The 23,483-nt window shown below is 37.6% G+C and overlaps 1 protein-coding gene across 4 annotated transcripts in view; it reads left to right on the forward strand.

Moving 5' to 3' along the window:
- Positions 1 to 2,705: 2,705 nt before the first annotated feature.
- Positions 2,706 to 23,483, forward strand: part of PDPK1 (3-phosphoinositide dependent protein kinase 1) — a 32,183-nt gene continuing 11,405 nt past the window's right edge. Inside the window, exons 1-7 of one of the 4 annotated variants that reach the window (XM_040078916.2) lie at positions 2,706 to 2,754; positions 13,542 to 13,811; positions 17,410 to 17,452; positions 17,643 to 17,780; positions 19,099 to 19,243; positions 21,556 to 21,653; positions 22,458 to 22,533. In XM_040078916.2, coding sequence (XP_039934850.1) covers positions 13,557 to 13,811; positions 17,410 to 17,452; positions 17,643 to 17,780; positions 19,099 to 19,243; positions 21,556 to 21,653; positions 22,458 to 22,533 — 755 coding nt within the window. In that variant the 5' untranslated portion in view covers positions 2,706 to 2,754; positions 13,542 to 13,556. Of the gene's footprint in view, positions 2,755 to 2,779; positions 3,018 to 3,536; positions 3,639 to 13,541; positions 13,812 to 17,409; positions 17,453 to 17,642; positions 17,781 to 19,098; positions 19,244 to 21,555; positions 21,654 to 22,457; positions 22,534 to 23,483 lie in introns of those variants that run through there. The other 3 variants (XM_040078913.2, XM_040078914.2, XM_058422575.1) reach the window with 3 other exon arrangements.

Genomic DNA, 23,483 nt, shown 5'->3' on the forward strand with positions numbered 1-23,483 from the left:
TTTTGCTACCTTTTAGCTCTCACATCCTATCTCAATGCATTGCTAGTAACCTACTATTTCAGAGTTTATATTAATACATTTGCTTTCTTTTTCAAAGTGCACTTTATCAATTTCAATTTGCACTTTATCTAATTTCATATTATTTAGAGTGTATTTGTTTCCCCAAGTGACTAGAATCTTTACCAGAATAATATCACAAATCCTGTAAACATACTTCCTATTTCATTATCAAAACTGAGGAAAATATTGAATCAGACCAAGTTTGAGTCTGGAATGCCCCTTGAAATGTCATTCCACTTTAAAGAGGAACTGCTAATAATTAATCTCAAACACATTATCAAAAATTTAATAATTCATTAACAAGACTAGGTGCTAGCATTGAGGTCAACCAGCTTCCTTACTATTCCTTTAAAATTGAACTGTGTCAAAAATCTTAGCAAAGTCAAATTATATACTATCTACATATATCTATTATATACTATCTGCCCTCTTAGCAGCAAGTACACTTTCTTGTCAAAGATGGATATTATATCGCTTCTCTGTTTATCCACTTGGTGTAGCATTATTTTGAGCCTTACTTTTCCTACAAATGAAGACGAGGTTTTCTATCATTCTGAAGTCCTCTATGTTTCTTGAATGGCTTCTCAGAAATAACTTTTAACATCACAGTGATTGCTTCAGGTTTTGTGGGGGGTTTTTTGTTGTTGTTGTTTTTTTTCTTGTTTGGGTTTATTTCTTTGGTTGGTTTTGGTGTTTTTGTTTTGTTTCACTTTTCCCAAAAAATACTTTAGGGCAAATTTCATCTGTCCCTGCAGAATTTAACACACTTGCTAAGGCTTTAACTCAAATTATTTGTGTGTTATAATCTTGTTAAAATGAATATTATCTTCATTGTTAAACTAGATTGTTCACTGGAAGAAAAATGGCATGCTCTATTCTTCAATCCATTACACATTATCTACTATTCACTCCCTTTCCTGAACAATAACAGGCCTTAAGTCTCCCTTTTTCCTAAGATTGATGACAAATTTGTAGATGATGTGGTTGTCCCCTTTTCTAACTAATTTTAGTTTTTCAGTTTGTTTTCAACTGAACAGGAGAATAAAATTTCTACTGTCCAAGTTTTCCAGCAGGTTTGGTACCCTAAACTGCCAGATGAAGCCATTGGGCTCTATACCATTGTCATCTCAAAGGATTTCATATGATATACTGAGATTTCATGGCTTTAAATGCTACTGTGTGCTTCATTACCTCTAAAGGCACCATTTGCTCTTCTAGAAAGGAAAATGTTACAGTTTGCTGATATTAAGCAGCAGAACATAGGAAATTGCCTAGAGTGATGCTGCTGCCTGATTTGTGTTTGCCTCAGCTCATACATGCTGAATTACATATATAGTCTGTACAGATGATCCACAGCCCAGGGAAGCTGAATCAGAGTATCACATGCACCCAAATAAGCCCTTCTGGAGCAGGATGTGAGTCTGCACAGAACTGTCTTGACACACACAGCTTAACTGAGTAATGTAGTATTGTTACAAGTCTGATGTTTTTGGTTCCTTTTCTTTTTCACAACTCTTAGTTATATAATGTTTGAAATAGCTGTAAACTTGCTGTGTACGATCCACAAATTTTACCAGTTTTGTGAGGAGCCTGATACTTTTTGAGCCTTACAGAAGTATCCAAGGACATAAACAAAAATCCAGCTGCTCGAGCAGCTGTATGGACTATTATGATACTGTCTAGTTAGACACAAAACTGTAAACAGAGGACAGAAAATTCTTACCAGATCACCTGGAAAAGAATCTGCCTTTCCGCCAGGATAATCTCTTTGAACTTACATACGTGAAAACCATCACAACATCATTCAGTAACTACAGAGTTACAGCACTACTGCCCTATGTTACACAAAAGCTTTTTGGTACGTGGCAGTTTCTCCGAGAGGCCACAACAAAAAAATGCACACACACACGTCTGCTGACTTATGCATCCAACCTACTACAAGATTATGATCAATTGTTCTACCCCTCTGCAGAAGGATGAGAAAATTGTCATACAGGAAAGTTGATTTAGGCTGGGTATTCTAAAAATCTTTCTGAAAAAAAGTGCATCAACCCTGGGATACTGCGGTTACCGTGGCCCTCCACGCCACCCCCATCCGAAGCTAAATATCTGTATGCTGTAGATTTTGATGTTCAGTAAACTAGACGGTCCTTTCCTGCCTCGTCCTTTTGAGTAATCTCTCACAGTTCTAGGAATTCCCTGACAAACCCAATTTCTTCGCTGCATGTCATGCACCGCTGGCCCGTCCCTCCCGGCGCGTGTGGCCGGCGGGCTTGCACACGGACGGACAGAAAGCCGTTAACGGGCACCACGGGCTCGTACGGACCGCAGGGAAAACAGCCTATCAGAACCGGCGAGGGAGCGTGGATGTCACGCAGACGAGGCAGGTTCTCAAGAACGAACACCCACACTGGAATTGTATTTATGACGCACTTGAGTTCCGAGCTGTGCGCAGGGCGCGGCGCTCCCGGCAGCCCCGCCCGCCGTGCTGATTCCACCGCCCGCCGCTGCCACGGCGCGCCGCCGTCGTGGCACAGACCCGGCTGTGAGCGTCCGAGGGAGGTGCTGCCCCGCGGCCCCGCCCGCTTCCGCCCTCACCATCCGCAGCTTCCTGGGGGCGTCATTCCACAACTGCGCATCCTCTCCTCGGCTCGGGCGCTGAGGCTGACGGGGACGCTCTGGCCTGGCCCGAGTGTGAGTAACAGTTGTTGCCACCAAAGAGCGAGCACAGTGCGCGGAAGGCCCGCCTACGGCGGGGGATTGTTGTGGTGACGTCAGGGGCGGGGGACTCGGGTGCCCCAGTGGCTCAGGCTGGGCCGAGTGCCGGGCGCGGAACGGGTGGGGAGCGGCCCCGGTCCGGGCAGGCCATGGCCAGCACCGGCAGCCCCCTGGTGAGTCCGGGCGCGGGGGGCGGCCCGGAGGCCAGGCGGGCCATGCCCAGCACCGGCAGCCCCCTGGTGAGTCCACCGGGGCCGCGGCCCTCGGGGTGCTGGGGGAATAAGTAGGCCAGAGCGCCGGGGCCGGCTCGTGAGATGTGGTCGCCCGTGCCCCGCGCTCTGGCGGCGGCGGGGTCGCGGTGAGCTTTCGCGAACGGCCCCGCCTCCTGCGCCCGCTCGAACAGGGCGGGTGAGCGGTCGCTGGCGTCCGTGGGGCCAGTCTTGTCTCCGCTGCTCGCGCTCTTTCTTCCGCCCCCCGCTCCTGGGTCGCCGCGGTCCTCGCGGGAGGGCCCCGTTCTCCCCCGAGCGTGGCCCGTTCGCGGGAGGAGGTGAGGCCGATGGTGAAGGGGCCGCACCGCGGCCTCTCGCGGACCTCCGTTTTCAGTTCCGGGTACGGGGCGTTGGCGTGGTTATGCAGGACTGTCTCCCGCCGGGAGAGCAGGCGTTGTTGTCGTGTGGGAGCTACCTGTCACTCTGTAATCGATTTCTTTTGTAGTAGGAACAAACATGTGAGGAAGATCGTGAGAGTCACAGTAGGACGCCGTTTCAAACGCAGTTGTTTATGTTAGTCTGACAGCGTAAACTCGTTTTGTGTGTGCTGACATATCTAGAAGATGGAGTTGTAGCTGGTATACAGACATGGTAATGGTAAATCTTCTTTTCTGTTGTAAGTTATACAGTTCAGTTAGCGTAGACATTTCCTCGTGTAAAGAAAAATAATCACCAGCTTTCACTCATATTGGCAGTGATACGTTCCTTATCCTCATGTGCATGTTGCTGTGCTTTTGGGTCTTGTGTTCTGTCAGCTGCAAGATACCTAGCTTCACTCTGCAGCACTTAAAACCTTTTCATCAGTTGGTACTGGCTAAGGAGGTTTTTTGTGGAGAATGGCACCGGCTGTATTGATTCTTAACATCCTGTTTCAGTATGCTCTCCTCTTCATGCTCAGTGATTTTTTTTTTATCAGGATGTTACACAGAATCATATTTATTGACTGAAGATGAGAAATACTGTGTGAATAGCCCTACAGAGTGCATAAAATGCTACATCAAGGACTATGAGATAAAGCAATTCTTGATTATTGAAGGAATTAGTTTTGCTTTCTTGCTGGTTGATGCTTTTCTATACAGCTGCTTCTTAGCATCAGAGATGACTTCTGTTTACTTGGACTCTTAAACACATAATATGCTTCCCTTTGTGTTTCTGCTCTTACTTATTGCTCATCTTTTTCAGGGTTTTTTCTCAAAAAATACTTGCATTTCTGTTCCTTTTCCATATACAATTTAGGTCCTTGTCCATAAGAAAAACATGCAGAGAGGGGAAAAATTAAGAACTGATGACCGTTTTGGTAAAAATTAGGCTGTTTTGTCAGGATAATTCTTTTTAATTCCTTCTATTCCATTCAATTTAATGTTTCCCTGGTCAAGTGAGTGTACTGACAGGTGGTACCAGATAGAGGTGGCCCAATTCAGCTAACCTTTTTGTAATTCAGATTATATCAAATACGGAAAATCCAGTATTTCTGAGACTGAGCAAGCTACTGTTAATGTTTATGTGATGGAGTTAATGGCATAATGAGTTCCGTGATTATTGAATAGTAAAGGCATAAAATGGCATTAGGGAGGGGAGGTGTGAATGGAGCACAGCTTTGAAAGGACTATTCTAGCAATTCTCTGTCAAAACAGTTAATTTCTGTATTCTTGTATGCTGGGGCAGTTCCTAAAATGTTCCATTATTTTCTGAAGATGTGACATAAGGGGGGAGTTGTACTGCTAAGAAGGAAACTATTTGAGTGCAACTTTAGTTGCAGATGCCAGTGTGGTCTTAGTTATTTGCTGTTAATGCTATTGTGAGTATATTGGGTCTCAAACCAAGAAGTGCCCTTCCTTTCAAAATCTGAGGAGTCTGGAAGTATGGTAATTAACATCTTCATTTGCAGCAACATCCTCACTGGAATGTTTTGCTGCACTAGTAATTACTAGATTCTTCCAGTGTTCCTGACCTGATAAGGCCTATAGTGTAGTCATGGAGCTGGCTGAACAAAGTTGCTAGCTTCTTTTTATTCCCCCAGTGAAACTACTATGAACTACACTTTTCAGAGAACTGGGCTCTCAGAGCTTACACAGAGTAAGTTTTGCATCTGTGCTAAGAAATAGATTATGCTATGTTAAGAGTTCTGTTTGTAGTTATTTGTAGGTGTAAAACTTCCAGATTCATATGTAGGGAAAGCCCTTCAATCCTATCTTTTATGTTCTCTTCTCCTTGGTTTTCATCATAAAGCCATGACTAGTCTTTATCACTCACGTGTAGGCTTTTAACTGGGATAAGTTTTCAGTAAATCCCTTACCAAAGCAGGCTGCAGGAATAGAAAGTAGAAGACATGGGTGTTGAAAAGGTGTACAAAGGTGGAAAGATCAGAAGAAGCTTTAAGAGGAGCAGTTTTAAATGCATTCATATTTCTAACATTAAAAGTTTTTAGAGCTAGTGGAAACGACATCCACAGAATAATCTGAGCATAATAGTGATGTTCTACTAAACAATGATTATACTGTGTGGGTAGGCTATTTTTTAAAACAAATTTTTCTTTGCGTTATTGATCTATTACAGTGCCAGAAGGAAAGTCTGTTTCATTTAGCACTTGAAACTCTACAAGTAGATTACTGTAGTTGGATGTTGTAAGATAATCCTGCAGGCTCAGGCTCATTGCACTTTCCTAAGGCAGATCAGTTAGAAGGCAGCATTGACGGAAAAACTTGGAAAGGGATGCTGACTACTGAAGTACTTGCAGGAATTTTTTTACAGAAGGCATGAAAACAGGGGCACAATCACTTCGTTGGATTGAAAATGTAGTAAACTGTCAAAGTAATAAAAGAAAAAAATTGGTCTATGAATATGTGAAATATTTTAGTAATACCTATTTTTTAACAGTAAACTCATATTATTTATATATGTATATTTGTCTAGAAAAGCTATACAGTTTTCTGTAGAACTAGCATATTTATGGCATTCAGAAAATATGCAAGTGATCTTAATTTAGAAAACACTGTGTTTGAAAGATAAGGTCCTTTTCCAAGTTCCCCATACTGGAGCTTTCCAAAGAATATGTATGATGCCAAGGAATTATTGTTTCAGGATTCCAAATGGAAAAAATTTTCTTTGCAAATGGCCAACTTAGATTATGTATATATAGTAAAGAAGGAAAAAAGGGGAAGAAGCAGATTTTCCTCCCTTCCCACTTCCCTTTCCCTTATTTGTGGGTAAGCTTATGGAAACTTACTGCGGTCTAAAGTGTCTGAAAGGACTGGAGAAAAAATGCACAAAGCTAGCTTGCTATTTGGTCTAAAACCTTATTTTTCATGCCATATGAATTCTACTCAAAATTGCTGTGGGAAATAAGTGGTTCGATGTGTGAGTAAATACTAAACTTGAGAATTGCTTTCTGTTTTAAAAGACAAGCTGTAAATACTTCACTTGCAAATATTTTATAATTCTTTTTGGCGAAAAATTGCAAGGATTAACTTGCTTAGCACATTCTTCTGAAAAAATACTAAATTCAATGTTTGGTTCTTTAGTAATCCTGCAGGAATTTACAGTTCTTGACTGTGCCGTGAATCCTTACACATCCACTCCATCTATATACTGCCACCTTGATATGTCTGCTTCTCTGTTGTTCACCCCAAGCTGTTCTCTTTGCCTCCTACAGCTGCTAGCAAGGAGCCTGGCATAGGAAGCCCTTTTGTGTTTGCTAGCCTGGGCCCCATCTAAGCTGTGCAGCACCTGATTATCAGTGTGCCTTGTGAGGTAGCTGCTGGTGTAGCCTGGGATCCAGACCATTGCGATCACAGATGGCTTTTCTTTTCTTGTGAGCTAGGCTAGATCTGTTTATGTTAAATGAATTCTCAGTGGCTTGTTTACATTATAGCTATTTGGGCCATAGGCTGACTTTAGGTTCTTGGATATTTGAGTGGTTTCCTGTTTCTGATTTGTTTTGAAGCACTAGGCAGTGGAAGGAGGCCTTAAATAGTCTGCCTCTGAAGATGATTGGAACTTAAATGCTTTGCTTAGCAGTAGAGGATGTTAGAAGATAACTGGCTGGTATGCAGGTTCTTATAAATCCTTTCATTCACTTAAATCCCTACCTGATTTTGAAACTAGAATCCTGGAAATCAGTGGCAAGAAGTACAAGTATGTAAGGTGGTCAAATTTAGAAAAAGGCATTTGCATGAATGAAAATTCTGGATCAACATTGCTTGGTATGTGAAAAATTAATTTCTCTAGAAACAAAAACAGTCTTGTGGATAAAGTACCTTTATTCCCTAGAGGTCAAAACAATCTAAGAATGTAGAGGTGCTCTTTGTGCTTCCAAAGCATTGAGCCTCTTGGCTATATTTTTGCTAATATAATGTGAAGCTGATATCCTCATTACTCACTCATGGATGAACTATGCTGTGGATTTACTGCACAAAGCAAGAAATGTCAGTAGACAAACAGTACTTCTCTTTCCCACTACTGTAGAGGTACTAGCCATTTTAGGTAGAATAATAGTATGTTGGAATAGGGGGAAGCTTGAAGCTTTCAAGGTTTCTCCTTCCATTAATTTGTACTTGAAATGTATTACCAGGACATGATTTTAAAGCTCTTTTGTTGTCTTTTAAATTATGGCTATTTCTATCAAGATATTTTGTTAAGAGAATTTTTGGGGAAAGTGTTTCATGCATTGCTTCAATGAGTGCTTACCTTTCAGCTTTAGAGAGGTTTCAAATGGGCATGAGGGTGAGCGTAGTTGTTTTGGTTGGTTAGAGCCTAGACTTCTTTAATCAGTTAGCATAGCAGTCTGTCTGGAGAACAACAAAAACCCACTCCTTTTATGCAGCCAAATGTTTTTGACATTTACATGGTTAATTAATAAAAAATGGTCTTTAAACAACAGTTTTTTCATGTGGCAACTTCTGAGATCAAAAAACATCACTCAAGATAGATGTATGACTTCAGATTCTCTTGCAAACCAAATTTTTGTTACAATAGTTTTTATAATTGATCTATGAGATTTTAATAAGTTCATTTAAAGGTAGTAGTTGGTAACCGTTTATGAACCTTGATCAAAGCATAGATTTTGACAAATTGTTTGGCTTCACTCTGTTTTGCTGACTGCTAATGTCTGTTTCTTTAAGATATGTGGCCTTAAAGGAACAGTTTGTTGGCTTATATGCTAAATTCTAAGTTCTCTGCAGTAATCTTTTGCATACCATTTGATGAGGCTCGAAAGAGTGCTGATGCAGCTCTATGCAACATAAATGCAAACCACTGCTACACAAGATCACAAGACTGATGTTTAATGTTAATGCTTTTTAAATATCTACTAATAACTAATACATGGAGTGGGGTTTGTTTGCTGCATTTGAAGAAAATGACTTAGTATTGTCTTCAAAGAACTCTAGAGTTCCGTTGTTTTGGGAAAATATTTTTGCAACCTAGCATATTTTTTAATAAATCCTTTTTTTTTTTTTTTTTTTTTTTTTTTTTTTTTTTTTTTTTTGAGAGAGAGAGAGAAGTGTTTGCTCTTAGAAATCATGTTGAACTTCTGTCAAGCTGTGTGAGCCTCCCAATTACTATGATGTTTTAATATGACTGCGTGTATTTTAGTGTCAAAGTTAACCTGTTAAGTGGGTGAACAGTTGACTAGCTGTGTGATGCATTCAAAGTACTTCTGAGGCTTGGCTTACTGTGAGTTTTGTCCCGTTCATTACATGCTTGATATTCCGTTATAGTCAAAAGACAGTCTGATATCATCTAGTGATCTTTTCTAATGAACGTTTTTCCTCTTTAGGCATGTGTTTTAATTACTTAAAGGCAATAATAATGTTGGCAGATAGATGTATTGTTAAATTCTTGAGATTATGTGACAAACTTCTAAGCATATTCAAAATGTATATAAAGAGAAACTGGCATGCAGTGGAGTTTGATTAATCAGTGTATTGTTTCTCTATATACAGATACTTGTACAATTGGTTAATAGAAAGAGGTTGCTGTTGGTCACTTAGCAGAAAATCTGACAATCCATTTTTAAACAGACATCCCTAGCATAAATAGACATGTGCATATAAGGTCTGAGAATTGATGTTTACTGCAATTTATGAAAGCATACTATCAATTATTGCTCTGGGTTGTCTTCATTCAGAGAACTTCATTCTGGTTCAGCAACAGACAGAATTTATGAAAGGAAAACTGGTGTTAAATATTGATAGGGATCACACAATAATCATTACACTTCCTGCAACAGAGCTCCTGTATGGGATTGGTATTTATTGATGCAAACTGTACTGTGCCCTCTGCACTGAAATGTGAGGCCTTTAGTTGGATTTTGTTACTCTGAATCAGTGGATTTGTATCTTCCGCTTCTTGTACTTGAACTAAACTGCTTTTGCCTGCATTCTCATTTTAGGTACTGTGAGGCATAGTTTGAGGACATGTATTCAGGCCCATCTAAGTATCTGACCTGATCAGTTGCTTTTTTCTTTTGGAATATGCTGGAACTCCGGTGTGTGTTACATAACCTTTGAACTGGAGACTGTCACAGCTAGGTATTGGGGAACGTAGAGAAGGTTAACATTTTAGTTGTGGGCTATGAGGTGGGAGGCCAGTGGAAAAGCTGTGTATAATATCTGTTAATTATCCCTTTATCCCTTCTGATGCTCTTTTTCAGATGTGTGTCACATGCAGTTGGTGCATCTTTGTCAACCCACTGAAACACCAGTGTGCCGTGAAAATAATATGTTAGATATAACTGTATAATTTTTAATTTTTTCACTTTAAAACTCTAGATTGTCGATGTTCAAATTGTAAGCAATACAGAATAAATTTTCGGTTTCAGAACTTTGGGCTTACATGACAAGGTCAAAACAGCTCAGGCCAAACCTGTCTAACTTACACTGCCTTTAGCAGAATCTTGGGTTGTGCCAATCTTCTAGCTTATAGTCTCATTAGCATTATTTATAATCAAATGTACCAGTTGAGGTTTAAAGGTCATGTTGCTTTATGTAAAAAAATACTTTTCTCTTACCAAGGTCTACTTCAAAAAAAAATTATCCTTATATGTAGTTAGATGGAAATGATTTTGTGATCATGTCTTCCCTGTGTCTTAACACAGCTTGAGATTCCGTAATAGTCAGCAGTCAGACTAAATGTTGTCAGACAGCTGAGAGGTCAGGACCCTGTTCATACAGATATTCTTTGTAATAGATCTTCCTAGTAGAATTTCAGCAACAGCAGAGATATTCTCAGTTATCTTCAGTGATCAATATCCTGTCAGTTAGTACAGAAGGGAAGGGTACTGTAAGTTTTAGAAGCTTAGTCTCTAAAAGTGTTTTTTGCTGCTGTCAGTATTGATAGAATGGTCTTAGCAAAGTAATGTTGCAGATTTTGTGGTGGGAAAAGGCTAGTGGAGATGCAGTTGTTTGGTTGTAGTTGCTTTAGAGAAGTGTGGTATGTGTTTGATGCATACAAATGTGTTAACAGTTGTAGTAATAGTGCGGTTTTCAAAATGCTGAATTGCAAAGGGAAAAGGTATGAGTCCTTTTAGGTGGCAGGGAGGAAAGGAAAAGCGTGATGCTATCTAGTGGGCTTTTTGCATTGATCCCAGTTTACTTAGTTTATTTCTGCTGTTTGTGGATAAGTGGGGAAAAGAACAGTATTAGTACTTATTTCATATATAAATAAAAGGAATCCTGTTTCTAGTTATTTAGTGAAAACTGCGTGATGAAGATTTTGAAATGACTGTTGATCTATAATGCCACATACATTCAGTGGATTTGTTATTTTCTTCCTTAAAAGGTTTTCAAGCTCAAGCATGTTGCACTAAGAATGAAACTATTTCTACATGAAAGTAAATGAAAAGGAGAATGCTTAAGGGTTTGGGAAAGTAGTGTTAGAGACTAATTTTTAAAGAGATGAATTACTAGATCAGTGGTTATCAGTATGGTCCATGGTGATACATGACATGCAGTTGGTAAGTCCGTTCTTACTATGTGAGGATCTGTGCTTTTACTGGCTTGGCAGCTGAGAAGTGTTGATAATTGCTAGAAGGAGAGCATCCTCAAGCTTCTGAGAATTGCAGATGCAATTTAAACATTTTAAATTTCTGTTACTGACTTCATATCTCATTAAAAAATGTCTGCATCTGGCAGAAGAAGGATCTTAAGTCTGATTTTTACAAGAGTGATGGTACAGGGTTAGATCAGATAAGCTGGCCCGTATCCTATCTCTGGCATATGTGACAACCTATATGTAGAGACATACATGGTTTCTGCAGACATGTTTTTGGAGCCTTTCAAAATAAAACTGAGAAGGTAAATAATACAGGACAAAATACTAAAGCAGAATATATGGAGTCTGGAAGGGTAAATGTGGCATGTTGAGGTGCAGCATAACAGACCTAGTTGCATAGTTCTGTCATTTCTTAGGTAACTGATCCTTTAAAATTTATTACATGTTCCTCTGTCCTCCTTATTCCCAATCTTGACTTTCCTTTGAGGAAGGCAGGGGCCTAATTGATGTTTTACCCTGGCCAAAAATAACCTTCTCTTTCCTACAAAGTCCTTTACTCCAGTCTCTTCCCTGCTTTTTCTATACTTGATATTAATTGTGACTTAGCTGCTGTGAAAAGAAACACCCTGCATCCAGCACCTTTTCCTTTCTTTCTCACAGTGCTCTCTGATGCTTTTGTGGTGGATTTTTTTCTTGCTTGTTTGCTTTTTCAAGGTGATCTTGCTAGTTGAGGAATCTAATTAGAGCCCCCTGCAATGCTAGTCCTTTATTTACCTGTAAAACCTCATACGCTCATTTGTGACTAGAGCCAGTTCATCATTTAGATCCCAATATTTAGTCTGTGTGTATGTGTGTTTTATTTACTGTATTTCATTTAATGGGATGGTTTCTAAACTGGCATCAGTTTAGTTGCTGACCACTCATGCTTGTGTCAGTCTTGCTCCAGTCTTGATGGGAAAGAGTACAATCTGTTTTTAATTCTAGCTAGTGTGTGCCTTTAGACATGCTGCTGTTTGAGTAGTTGTCTGAAGGAGAGGTAATTCATCTGGGATGTGAAAATGCTGGGGACAATAGTCTGCGGAAGGTGCCAACTAAAATATGTATATAAGGCATAAAAGAAACTGACCTATGGCACATACACTTTAATGTGTATATGCATAATAATAGTATCAATTTTAGCAGTAAATAAAGGCAACTTTACTGCACAGAGCACAGCCATCTGAGGAATCAGTTATTTGGGAGCTAGGTTCCTTAAGACCATGTGCATGAGTGAGTGTCAGTCCAATTCCCTTCTAAGGTGGTTTCTGACAAAAATGCAGAAAATGTTTCAAATTTAAATTCATGAGGTAAAAATTTCTTTTTGTAAGAAGTAATTTTTAATTTGGTAACATGACGTATGTTACAGCCTTTCTGACATGGTTGTACAATACACCTGTTTTGAGATTGGATGACTTTCATTAAGCCATAGTTTCTGCTGGATGTATGTTAGAATACTGAGATTTAAAAAAAAAATGTTCAGCCATGGTGTTAACTTTCCTAAATAGTTCTGCTGTTTACATACATTTTTTTTGTCAGCAGTACTTTAGCAGAGCTCTCCTATTTGTTTGTATTTTCTGGCCAGTTTCAAGTAAAACATCAGAAGCAGTCCCTGACAGACTAATTGAGGTGTATTGCCAAAAGGGACGGAAAGCATCTTGTCAAGGTTCCTTGATCTTACTTAGGGAAAATTGATAAAAGGGTACTAAATGACAATTTGCTTTATATATTATATTAATCAGTTTTTTGAGTGCATCTTCTTGTGTTTGCTGTTTTCTGGGCTATATCTGTTCTTCTTGCTTTGCAATTGGGTTGTCTTTATGTGGCCGTATGTACAATTTAAGTAATGCAATCTCCCTTGTTTTAAAAGGTCATGAACCAAAGTATCCTTCAAAAAAAGTTTCAGGTGTCGCTGATTATTAAACTCTCCATCTGGTCTGCTTTATTGTTATCTCTTTTCTTCTTGTCCTTCCACAATGTGTACTAAAGAGAAATACTACCAGAGAAAGTGAAATTCCAAGTAAAAAGTTAGGAATGTATCCTTTGTCTCCATTAAAGTTTTCATGCTCAACTCATTGAGAGTTTATTGTAACTTGGATCTCTAACTGATGTTACTGGTAAATACAGGTGTTCATTGTATGACTAGAAATTTAAGGTTATGTTATTCATAGGAGAAGATGAAATTTCATAACTTGGTGTTAAGAGCATTTTTTTTAATTTAAAAAGAGCATTCTTGAATTAAAGTGTTTAGACGTTTGACTTATGGCTATATAACAGCATGACCTAAATAGTTATTTATCAAATTGAAGCTGCTGTTTCCAAAATACATGCTTGTATTCCCTCCTAAAGAAATTTTTAATGATAACACTTTCAAAGAAGTTTTATGATCCTTGTATGGAAATAAAGTGCAGTTGTGCATGGTAATTGTGTCAGGTATGGTAATAATAGTTAAATTTCTCTTTTTAGTATGATGCTGTTCCAATGCAATCAAGTGTGGTGTTATGCTCCTGTTCATCCCCTTCGATGGTGAGGAACCAAGCAGATTCCAGCACTCCATCTGTCATTTCCACCTGTGGCAGCAGACAGGGATCTAACATGGAGGACACAGCACCTGAATCAAGATCTAATTCAAACTCCTTGCAGCAACATACAGGACAGCAGCCTCCACAGCCTCGAAAGAAACGACCTGATGACTTCAAATTTGGGAAAATTCTGGGTGAAGGATCTTTTTCAACGGTAACTTTATTTTTTATAAGAAGTGACAGATATCTAGGTAAACTTGAGAATTTTTTGTGTGAGACTGATGAGATTGAAATGTGGAGAAAACAGCTTGAAGAGTAAATGAATAGGACATAGTGGATTTAAGCTTAACTATTAAAATTGTTGCCCTAACTATGGGTGGTGATTTTTTTTTTTTTAAGCTGCTTTTAAATTGATCAGAAGTCCTCTTGTATCCTAATTACTTGATGCTTGGATGTTCAGTCAACATTGCTTTCTAATGTAAGTGTGATAGCCCTAATAGGTTATGTAAGAACTTTGATATAAAGGCTTGGAACTTGTCTAGGAGCTTGTCCTGTCTATGGCAGGAGGTACTGCCAGATGCTTTTGAAAGAAAGAGCATTGATACTTCTCTAATAGTCTTTCTCAACCTCTGGTCCTTGAGGACTTAGTGAGTCAGAGTCAGTATGTTTGTGTTCAGTAGCCTTAAATATTCTGTTTCTCACATCCACGCCATTGCACAAAAATGAATTACTTAAGTGTTACCTTAATAAATCCATGAAGCATTAATACTTCAATTTGATGGTTCAGCAGTTTCCCAGTTGTAAAAATATTTCTGTAACTTTTTTGAATGTTTGTTGTATACAGTTCTTGGTTGTAGGTCTCTAAATGTTGGGGTTCTAGTACAGTCTACTGCAGCGTTTAGGATGCAGGCCTCTAGTACTTGTCAAGAGTAATTTGCACTCAAACACATAGTTCGCTTGACTTGCAGGTTTCCCTAAAGAATCCAAGAGAGTTGTTGTGGTTTAGGTATACCAGGACACATTGCTTCAGTAATGCACTTTTCATTTTTGAAAGTTAATGCCATATATTCCAGGTAGGTAGGTAAATTCATAGGGCTCAGCCCGGAATCTGAATACAGTGCTCTGCTCTGCTACCTGTCTCCCTGGAGGACAGCGCAACCATCTGATGTATCAGCTTCAGAGCATTTGATCTGTGGGGCGTGTATCTTCATGTTGTTATCAAAACATGTCGTTAAAACGCTTATGATTTGTTCATATTTAACATGGTTGTAGACTCAGAGATCTGACTGTACTCCCTAAGATCCTCACCAATATTGTAATTGAAAAGTGTTTATCTCAAAAAGCAGGGCCTTCATATTACCATATAGCCAATGATAGCTTCTGATTAAAAAAATGTTTTCTTCAAGTTCATAATGAATATATTCTATTTTTTTGGACTTCTATTAAGCTACCACAAACTCTTACCTAATGCCAGGCCATTAGGTAAATTCAGGGCATTTTTAAATTCAGCAGAGATACACATAGTATGGCTTCAGGGTTTTTCCTTAGAGCACTCTCCAATTTTGTGGGATCTTCTGCGGCTGCAACTTCTTGGACCCATGCCTGATATAAACAAACACACAAATGCTGGGCCTTCTACTTGTTCTGCTCTTTTAAACTAATGAGAATCTACTTGCTTTGTAGACAGCTTCAAGCTTCTTTAAGAATAATATCTGTTATGTGGTGGAAAAATTACAATTTTCATGGTTGAGGAAGCATGTTGTATAGCTCACCTCCCTCAGTATGGTGGGTACTTAGATATTCCACCTTGGTTTGACTCCACCCTTAATGAGGTATTTCTTAAAACTACGAGCTCTAAGGAAATATGATTGACCAAAACCAGTTTTTAAATGCATCTTTAATCTCTGGCAGTCTGAAGTATTTGTTCAACTTTAGAATGGGACTTGGTCATGATGTATGCCAGGTATCTTGGCAGTTATTTTTGTTTTGTAGCCTCTGAGGGTTCTCTGCTCTACCTATCTCCCCTTCCTTCAGTTTGGGGTGTTTAACTACATTTTTTGCCTTGCTGTTGTCTGAATTTACAACTTACACATTTACATATTCAGTGAATGCTTTTGTTTTTCTGTTAATTTTACAGCTTTTTTTTTTATTTATTTTTTTTAAGCTATCCAGCTAATGTCTAATTTCTTTCTATAGAATTTACATTCCTTATTGATATTACTTCTTACAATAGGGTGGATGAGATTCAGGCCCCTGATAACAGAGACATTGTATTAATATGTATCTTTTGGGTTTCTTTCCCTTTCCACTGTGGTTTTCTGGATTATTAGTTAGGAGGAAATTAAGATAGATGGTATGTTCAGATTTGTTTGGTGAGGAAGGAACTTGAGGGTACCAAAGCACTCCTGCTATCAGGTAAGTGCTCAGTGTACTTAGAACACAGATGTTCAGTATTAATGTACATGGGTAATACCTGTGAAATACAATGGTAAAAAAATTGGATACAGTGCAGGACTGGAAGAGAGTCAGACTTTACCTTAATTTGCTAAGATATATTTTCATCTGTGTCATCTGATTCCTTCTGCTATCTGAGTATGATCTCTCTGTATGTGCGGTTTTATTTAATAACTGCCTTTTAAACTGACCTGCTTTCAGAAGCTTTCATGGTAGATATAGTTAATGAAACCTAGCTACAAAAATTAGAAAAGTTAGTAACATTCTCATTTGATTGCACATCTTATCTAGTGTTAAGTATGTATACAGAATGATCTCAAAAATCCCTTATGCAGAGATGCAGATGTTAGTAGACTGCTTGTTTCTAATAGAAATTTTCATTGATCAAATACTGTAATCTTCAGCTTTAGGATATGAATTTTTTTAAAAAAATTAAGGGTGCCTATTATTACTGAACTGAGGTTAATTTTCTAGTACTAAAGACTGTAACTGCATGCACTTCTTTTTTTTCTGAAAAAATGCCTTATTTAGATTTCCTAAATACCTAACATTTAGCATCAGGTGTGTGTAGTAATGTTTTGGAGTATCTCTTATAACTGATTTTGCAATGGTTTAGAAGCAAGCTGGGTGCAGTGATTAAAAAAAAAAAGTACAAAATTGAGATTTTAGCAAGGTGATGAAATGGATATAAACTTAAAATAAGAAAAAACAGAGAACTGTATTCATCTGTTGTTACTAGGTTATTGCTTGCATTCATGCCCAGAGGACTTTTCAGAATGTCTCTAAAATTGCCTTTTATAAAGTTCTTCCTTGAAAAGCCTTGTGTTCCTACAGAAGCTTTTCTCTTTGAAAATGTAAACCTGCTTGCCTGAAATTTCATCCCTTGCTTCTATTAATTGGAAATCTTCTGTTTCTTTTATTTAAATCTTTTTCTTAACAAATTGGAAATAGTTGAAAGTTCCGTCTCACTTCTTACTTTTGCTTGCTCAGATAGAATTTCTCTTTCAATCTTTGCCATCTATATTAAGGAAAATACTGTGACAGTTATGAGTATACCTCAGCATACTTGTTGTTTTTCGTTTCCCCCTTTAAGAAAACTTGGCAGTTTACTTTGACTTATATTACAATCTTCAGATTTCTTCTGGAAAAAAATAATTTGGTATTTACACTCTTACATGTCTAAGTCTTTTGGCAAAACAAACATTGGTCTGCTGAACTGAGTTTGCAGAAGTCTTGCTGAAGCTAGCATAATATGAACACATTAAATATTTTGTTGTGTTCCAAATACCTACTGGAAGTTCAATATTAGTATATGTGTTTAGTGGCCAGTTACAATGTTTTCTTTCCTCTGGCAACAGGTTGTCTTGGCTCGAGAATTGGCAAGTTCTAGAGAATATGCCAGTAAGTATTGACTCCTTTAACATTAACTTTTTGAAAATATAGTATCAATGTAGTCCAGTTACAAAAAAACCTTTTGAAGAAACAGAATTAGTGGTTTCATGTTAATTATATTTAACCAAAAAACTCCAAAACGAGATGGGCTTAATTTACCTGTACCTCTTGCATTTTTACTCTCTCTTTTTTCATTAAGTTAAAATTCTAGAAAAACGTCATATCATAAAAGAAAACAAGGTACCGTACGTGACACGAGAGAGAGATGTCATGTCCCGTCTGGATCACCCTTTTTTTGTGAAACTCTACTTCACCTTTCAGGATGATGAAAAGCTGTGTATCCTTTGCATATTAAAACTTGCTGTAACGCTTCCTTAAGAGTAACAATGCCCAGTTTTGGTTCCTTGAGAAATGGTCTAACAGAAAGTATGAAAATAACTTGAGGTGTTTAAAAAATCATAATGTATGTGATGCAATTTTTGTAGTCATACTTTTAAGAGAAATTAAGCAGATCGAATGAGTGGGTCCTCTCAAGGAGAAGAGTAGGTGTCTTGTGGGATGGGGGAAGTGGTTAAATAAATTGTCCATGTGGTAAATGTTGAAGGGTGACTTGTAACAACCCAAGTTTAAAATAATTTTAAAATTCTAAATCGGGGATGTATGAGAAGTGTTTTAGAAGTGTTTTATTCCTGATGTATATATGTGTGTGTATATGTATCTGTCTATCTGTAGTAAAACACAGTAATTCCTGCATTTGAAATAGGGGTAGCCAGCTATATTTCCAACTAGTTTAATTTCTATAATTAGAGGGTTTTCTGTTTGTTGGTTTGGGGTTTTTTGTTTGGTGTTTTTTTTTTTTTTTTTTTTTTTTTTTTTTTTTTGTTTTGTTTTGTTTGGTTTTTGTTTGTTTGTTTTGTTTTTTGGTTTTTGGGGTTTTTTTGGTGGGTTTTTTTTTGGTTTTTTATGTAAAGATGAAGGTGCTTGTAGAATAATCTGATTCCTCTGTTTGGGCTACTGTTTCCTCAGATCTCTCTCGCAGTAATTGCAAAGTGTAGTTGCATACTGGAAGCTCATTGCTAGGCATTGCTCCCCTTCTTGTGAAGATAATGTTAATTATGTGACCTTCTTAAACCTCCTGCTTGGAATTGGCTGTGCCAAGCATAAAGATATAGATCAGTCTATTTCTGGGGTCAGTAAGTAGTTTTCTGGTTTTCCTAGAGGCTGCTAATAGTGCTGGCAAGCCCTATATATCATACAGTATGAGCTCACAGGGCCTCTTTTGTAGTGTAAACACTTGCTCTGGTACTTTCCAGGTGATAGGACAATTTTTAACTTCTGTCAGTTATTACTGTAAATAACTCTCTTTGAGGTCAATTATCTGTGTCATTTAAATTAATTAGTCAGGTCAGTCTCTGGAAAAACTACAGTTAACCCTTTAAAAGGTAGTTTTTTCTATGCTAAGAAATTTGGACTTGTGTCCTAGGTTGTTAATATATTTAAGAAATTATTTGGGATTGCTACTTGTAAAATTTCAAATTAACCAACTTCTTCCCTGTTGTTCATGTATTTTTAGTAGTATTCTTCTCTTTAGAATAAGATGTGGGGATTTTGTTTTAGAGTGGCTTAGAGATAAACCTTAACTAAATTACGTTCAGATTTTGGACTTAGCTATGCCAAAAATGGAGAGCTGCTAAAGTATATACGCAAAATTGGCTCATTTGATGAGACCTGTACAAGGTTTTATACTGCTGAAATTGTATCAGCCCTGGAGTATTTGCATGGCAAAGGAATAATTCACAGGTAATACTAAGTTGAGACAGACATGCAGTTGATCATGTGGGGTTTTTTTCTAGAAATGTTGTTTGTAAAGTTAAAAGCAAAGGTGGATTTTGTAGAAAGCTAAAGAGCACAAATTGCATTTGATCGCCATCCGTAGCTAAACATAGCAAACTGAGGAGGAGAGCCAATCGCTGTTATACCAACTGTTGGAGCAGGAAGAAGTAAGAAAACCATCTGGCCTTGAATTAACTCTACCAAAAGCTTGACTTTCAAACTTCTTGGGTTGGCCTGAAAACTTGACTTCTTGTTTAACTGCTTTTTTTCCTGTGCTGTTACGTAGCAGAAGTAACTAGAATTCTTTTTGTGTATGACTTAATGTGTACTATATAATCAGGTAAAAGTAATCTATATCAGTTTTCACTAAGTGAACAATTTCCACAAAGCTGCAACTGCACAATAATTAAGTGGTGAAATCAGCAAAGTTTTGAGTAATACTTTCAAAGTTTTTTTTGATGTAATATATTGTATGGATCATGTTTTGTCATTCATGTTTATTAAATAAAGCTTTAAGTGCTAGACATCTGAGCTGCAGAACTTCTTTTTGGGTAAGAAATTTAATGTGTCTAGGTTACCAAGCAGTTGTCATGGGACACTAGATGCTAGTTGGCAAAAAGCTGACTGATTATAATTCTGATAGCATTATTTCTTTCAGTTATTACAAAAACTATTTTTCCTTTTAAATATGTTTTTGTGAAATAATTTCAATTAGAATCTAAGGAGGATGGATGTGGAGAGTACTGAAAGCATAAGATTTTCTGCACGGGCAGGGGGAAGTTCAAGAACTCCCAGTTCCACTTCAATTTTACAGTTCATGTGTTTAGGCTGAGAGAATGCTTATAAAATGAATGTAGCGTGGTTGTCGGTGTTAATAAGCCTATATTGGAAACCTTCTATTGGAGAATAGCTGCTTTATCCTTGTTTTTATATGAAGGACTCCAGGAGGAGCTCAAAAGAAAACAGTGGAATTGTGCAATTAGAGAACTTAGTATGACATTTATGAGGACACAGCTCTAGCGGTGCCTGAAAACTCTTGGGATTTTTTGCTGCCTGAAGAAATAGTACATGAGATAGAACCACTTTAAGGTGTCAGACTACCCTGGAAAATATATTGTCTCTCTATGTATATCTTCTTTTATGTAGCTGTAGATCAATATTCCAGTATTAATATAGGTATACAATATATTATATAGACAGTATTATGTGTGTATAGAGTACAATATATCTACATACATATGTATCTTAAAAAAGCCCTACAGAACAGTTAAAATCCATTCCATTCATGTGCTTTCTACTTCTCTCTTAGGATAGGCACAGGAAAATCAACAGGATTTTTATGACTTGCTCTCTGTGCTAGTTTCCAGACTTTAAACTGTACAACTCATACTTTTCCACAGTAGGGGGCTTTAATCTGAAGAAAATAACACTGCGTGGTGATTGACAAAAATGTCTTTCAGTTTTTACTGCTTTTTTTCTTACCAGTCAAACAAAACAACTCCCATGCTCCTCGATTTCTTTATGAGCATTCAAAGATTCTGCTTAGGAGGGAAGTCTTTAGGATTTTTTTGGATTAGCTAAGGAAACTTGTTGCAAAGGCATATCATATCAGTGTAGCTGAATGCTCTTAAGTTATTTCTGATGCACCTTTTGACATCTAACTCTGTACTGCTATCTATTGTGTTTGTGTTACTGTGAAGTCTGGTTTTATTCAGAATCAGAGACAGTGTCCATGCAAATAGTAGGCATGCATTTGAAATGCAGAATATGCATGGAGGTAATCTACGGTTCTTACCTGGTCAGGATATTAGCTGGGGTTGGGTTTCCTGTGTTTGACTAACTGGGGTTTTGCACTGAGGAAACAGACATAGGAAATCTTAATGCCTTATCAGTCTGTCAGATGTTATGTAAACTAAGGCTTTGGAGTAAAGGGGCATGGGGTTTTGTGTGTGTTTTTGTGAGGTGAGGGTTTTGTTGGGATTTGTTTGGGTTTTTGGTTTGTCTGTCTTGGTTTTTTTTACATTTTTGTACATGTGACATGCACAGTAGTATACTTTTGAGATGATTATTTATTTGACATTGTTAAAAAACCCAGTAAATTAGTGTGTTTACCAAAATCTGTTAGGCTGCAGGTTGACAGCTACAAGTTAGAGAAGTTGTTGTAACAATGTTTATAGAATGTCTGCATCGTTTATTATAGCATTATGTACCTAAGTCGCTAGACTGTTTTTCAACTTTAATTTGTATACTGTTTGAACATAAAAATCTGTCTTTTCCAGGGACCTTAAACCAGAGAACATCTTATTAAATGAAGATATGCACATTCAAATAACAGACTTCGGAACAGCAAAAGTGTTATCTGCAGATAGCAGACAAGGTTTGCTACTATTCATTATGTGACACCAATAATTATAGCAAGTGGTCCTTTGAAAATATACATATTTTGTATTTACCAGATTGTGACCTTCAAATATTATTACCTCACCTAAATCACTAAAAGATCTCGAAACAGTTTTGACTGTCACTACTTAGATTATGTCAGGGGAGGTAATGTTTGGTGTAGTGGAATACCAGCAAGATTACCAGATATACCGGGAAGTTGAACTACTTCAGATTACCTAGTTTTCATTTGCAAGACGAGAATACAAACAAATAGGTACCATGGCTCACCTGATACAGCAAGTTTTAACTCTTACATGTTTAACTCCAGTGGCTGTCAGAATTGCACAAATGTGAAGGTTATAGAATTAATATGTCTGCAGTTGTTACTAATGGCCTGTAAATAGATGCTGCAAACAAGGCCTGAAAAAAGCTGAACTGAATTCAATTGACTTTTTTTCTTGACTGTAGCAAACTTGTGTTGGTAGATTTTACAACTAAGTACATAAATGCCTGGCTTCTTGAACCGAAATAGGTATCACTGAGATGGATTTGTTTCGTCCAAGCAGGTTTTCTGGATAACTTCTCTGGTAGAGAAGTTAAATTCTCATGGGTTCTTTGCGGCATTATGTAACGTGCAGTGGCTTGCCTTTTGGGTGTGGTTTTTTTGTTGTTTTTTTTTTGTTTGGTGGTGTTCTTTGTTTTGTTTTGTTTTTTTAACTGGGTGGGGACAGGGGAGGAAGGGGAATATTGGCTTATGTGTAAGTATGTATTTGCTTATTTCTTTCTATTTCCTTAACAGCACGGGCAAACTCGTTTGTAGGGACAGCACAGTATGTTTCTCCAGAACTGCTGACAGAGAAATCTGCCTGTAAAAGGTGAGGACTCTATAGTCGAGAGCTTTACTAACTCTGTCAAGAAACTGTTAGATGGGGAGGAGTGGATAAATCAAGCAAGCAAGCTTAGTATTTTAAGGAAACATGCTTGAGTATTTTAAGAGAGCTTGAAAATATTTTTCTTATCAAGTATTGCTTCTTGTCTGAGGGCTGGTTTCCTCAGTTCATCTACTTTTTTGAGTTCTACTAACAGAATTAGGTGTTGTTGGAAAAGGACGTATGTAAGGAGGTGCAGTTGGATGTTTTACCAATAAATAGATCAGAAAAACTTTTTTTTTAATCCAAGTAATATAATAATTTTGATTCTATTTTATATAAGATTGCTCAAATACGGTATTTCCTACTGTAGTAACAACAGAATGTCACATGCTGTTCAGTTAAGGAGAAGGCTGCAGCTTTCTCTGACTTGTATTTAGATCAATTTGCAGTTATGTTTTCTAAACTGTATTTAGGATTTGCAACATTTTAAAGCTCATCTCTGCCTGGAATGAGTGATGCCCTTAAGAAATTTCTTAACTCATTAAAATCAGTTGTTGATGGTAACCTACTGAATATGTTTATTTGTTTTATTGCAATGATGGAAGAGTAAGCTAGTAGCTGACAAATCACAGGTAAAATGGATCATTTATATGAATAGGTGTAGTAATTCGTGCTAGTATTTCTTGAAGTGATAGAGATACCATCAGACTTTTCACATTTTATTTGAGTGGGGAGCTTTTGACTGTTTTGGCTAATGGAAAGAGTTAATCAGAATATCATCTCCTTTTAGAAGTTGCATAATGCTTCACCTGTACAGAAAACTCTTTAATTTGAGTAGTTTTAAGTCTCCACTAGTATTTTAGTCTTCCATGAGATTTTTGAAGCTTTAATCAAATCTATGGGTAGCTTCTCAAGGTAAAATAAGTCAAAAGTGTTCTTTCCGGCCAACACAC

The sequence above is a fragment of the Hirundo rustica genome, chromosome 15 (assembly GCF_015227805.2).
Source record: "Hirundo rustica isolate bHirRus1 chromosome 15, bHirRus1.pri.v3, whole genome shotgun sequence".
Lineage (NCBI taxonomy): Eukaryota > Metazoa > Chordata > Aves > Passeriformes > Hirundinidae > Hirundo > Hirundo rustica.